General features: G+C 44.9%; 1 protein-coding gene across 4 annotated transcripts in view; it reads right to left on the reverse strand.

The window, feature by feature from the left end:
* The window catches only part of Nme5 (NME/NM23 family member 5), a 12,369-nt gene that overhangs the window by 5,640 nt on the left and 4,001 nt on the right, over positions 1-2,728 (reverse strand). For 2 of the 4 annotated variants that reach the window (XM_026783311.1, XM_026783310.1), the window contains exons 2-3: positions 2,446-2,651; positions 1,418-1,518 (exon numbers count right to left, since the gene is read on the reverse strand). In XM_026783311.1, the coding sequence (XP_026639112.1) occupies positions 1,418-1,518; positions 2,446-2,651 (307 nt within the window). Of the gene's footprint in view, positions 1-1,417; positions 1,600-2,445; positions 2,652-2,728 lie in introns of all 4 variants that reach the window. The other 2 variants (XM_026783309.1, XM_013349479.2) reach the window with 1 other exon arrangement.

The raw sequence follows: 2,728 nt of genomic DNA on the forward strand, positions 1-2,728 counted from the left end.
TTATTTATTTATTATGTATACAATATTCTGTCTGTGTGTTTGTCTGCAGGCCAGAAGAGGGCACCAGACCTCTTTACAGATGGTTGTGAGCTACCATGTGGTTGCTGGGAATTGAACTCAGGACCTTTGGAAGAGCAGGCGACGGTCTCAACCACTGAGCCATCTCTCCAGCCCCTAGTATGTCCATTTCTTAAAGGATTACCAGATTCATGACTTCAGATTGGATGGAAATCACAAAGAATCTCCAATGACCAATTTTACAATGACTTACAACTTTTAGGAAAAAAAAATTGCTTTTTTTGTAAAAAGACACGTTTACCAAGTCTAAACAAAGGAGCAGAGCCAGCAACAGAGCCCTGCCTGACTGCATTAGAACTTGTTGACTTGCGGGGCGGTGGTGGTGCATGCTTTTAATCCCAGCACTCGGGAGGCAGAGGCAGGCAGATCTCTGTGTCTACAAGAGCTAGTTCCAGCTCCAAAGCCACAGAGAAACCCTGTCTCAAAAAACCAAAAAAAAAAAAAAAAAAAAAAAAGAACTTGTTAACTTTACTATTCCTCTGTGTCTGAAACACTCCTGAAGGGTCATGGGTAATTAGGAAGAATGACCGCACAAGGAAGAGCAATCCTAAACAAGCCCAGAGAAAGAAGGAATTCTCCAGAGCGCCCAGGGCACAGCACAATCCATAGGTGTGCACTTTTCAGCTCTGCTTGGTCGGTGTTTGTGTTTATGTGTGTTTGTCTACATGTATGTTTGTACATACCGGTGCATGCCGGCTTGACCAAAAAGGTCAGAAGAGGGTGTTGGATCCCTGGAGCTGGAGTTAGGAACCACTGTGGGTGCTGGGAACTGAACCCTGGTCCTTTGCCAGAGCAGCTGAGTCAGCTCTCTGAGCCGTGTCTCAGCTTCTGCATTCTTGAGACAGGTCTCTCTCTGTGTAGCCTAAGCTGCCCGGGAGCTCTGCAGATCAGGCTGGCCTGGGACTCACAGAGAGAGATCCACCTGCCTTTGCCTCCCAAGTGCTGAGAGTTTGGTTTTTGTTTTCAGTTTGTGCTTTGTTTGTTTTGAGATAAGGGCTGGGGTAGCCTAGACTGGCTTCAACAGAGCTAAGACTTTGAATTTCTGGTCCTCCGGAGCTAAAATTAGGATTACAGGCTACTGACCTGTGCCTGCTTTTAAATTCGGTGCTGGAATTCAAACCCAGGACTTCCCAGGAGCTCAGCAAGCACCCCACAATCTGAGCTACATCCCAGGCCCCTCCAGCTTCAAGTTTGGATGACTCACAACTTGAAAATATAATAAAGCATATTCGGAGAAAAATTCTATCTTGCTTTCTAGCCATGTCTTCAAAACAAAAACAAACTTTAAGAAGCGACAGATTTGGAGGTGTAGTCAAGAAAGCCCGCGTGAGAAACTCACCCTCTGGGAACATGAATCGAATCTCTCTTTCCGAGGCAGCAAAGTCGTTGCTCCCATGAAGGGCGTTCCGTAGCTCATCCGTACCGTAAATCGCCCTTAGACTAAAGCAAGTTAGGGAAGGATGCTGTCCTTCCGTTCTGACAGCCAGGGAAGGATGCTGTCCTTCCATTCTGACATTTCCTCTACATTATTGGGGGGGGGGGCGTCAAACATGGAGGTCAGAAAACTACTTCAGGGGTGGTTTTCTCCTGCCAGCTCGTGGGTCCTGAGTTCGAATCCAGATCATCCCACTAGGCAACAAGCGCTTTACTGGCTAAGCCATCTCGCCAGCGGTTTCTATTTTTGTCTGCTTGTTTTTAGACAGGACATCACTAGATGACAGTCAAACATTTGTGTGTGCTGGTGGAATGCACTGAGAACAGCCATTCTCTAGGTGAAGAAGGGTGTTTTTGGGAGAAGTGAAAAGGAAATATAAATTCAAAAGTGTGACAACTGTTTCATTTCTAGAAACCAGTGATTGTGCTAAAAATTTTGATTTTTTGTTTGTGGGGGGCATCTTCTCATTTTATATCCGTGGCTGGCCTGGAACTTTCTAGGTAGACCAAGTTAGCCTTAAACTCTCAGAAGTTTGCCTGCCTCTGTCTCTCAAGTACTGAGATTAAAGGTATGAACCACCATGTCCAGAAAATAAATCTAAAAATTTCAAATTTTCCCATTAAAAATCCTACTTCTGGATCAGTGCGTGGGTTCTCTAAAGCCTGATGACCCGAGTTGATCTGGGACTCACATTGTGGACAGGAGAGGGTTAACTCCCACCAGCTGCATTCTGGCCTCCCCCTGGGCCAGGCCAAGTGCCCACACAATAAATAAATAAAAGGCAATTTCAAAAATCCTCCTTCATAGGCACGAGTCTTTGCTCATGCCTGTAATCCAGAATTACAAAGATACTAGGTTTGGTTTTTTGCTTGTTTCTTTTGCTTTCATACTTTAAGGGGCTTCAATCCCTCAAGGCACTCTGGGGAAGTTACCTGTCTGGGTGTGTCTCCTTGGCTACTAAACTATTAGGTGGCCCCAGAAGATCTTTCCAGTAAGAGATGGCGTTATGTCTGGCTAGTACCATAGCAACAAGAGGTCCAGAGCTCATATAAGCTGTTAAGTTTGGGAAAAACAGTTTCCCATACTGTTCCACGTAAAAGTTACTACAGTGCTCAGGGCTCAGATGTAGTTTTCGTCTCTGTAAACAAAACAAAGTCAACAAAAGCAATTAAAGTAACAGCTCAAAAGAACTCATTAAGTCATTAATAACTTCCC

The sequence above is a fragment of the Microtus ochrogaster genome, chromosome 18 (assembly GCF_000317375.1).
Source record: "Microtus ochrogaster isolate Prairie Vole_2 chromosome 18, MicOch1.0, whole genome shotgun sequence".
Taxonomy (NCBI): Eukaryota; Metazoa; Chordata; class Mammalia; order Rodentia; family Cricetidae; genus Microtus; species Microtus ochrogaster.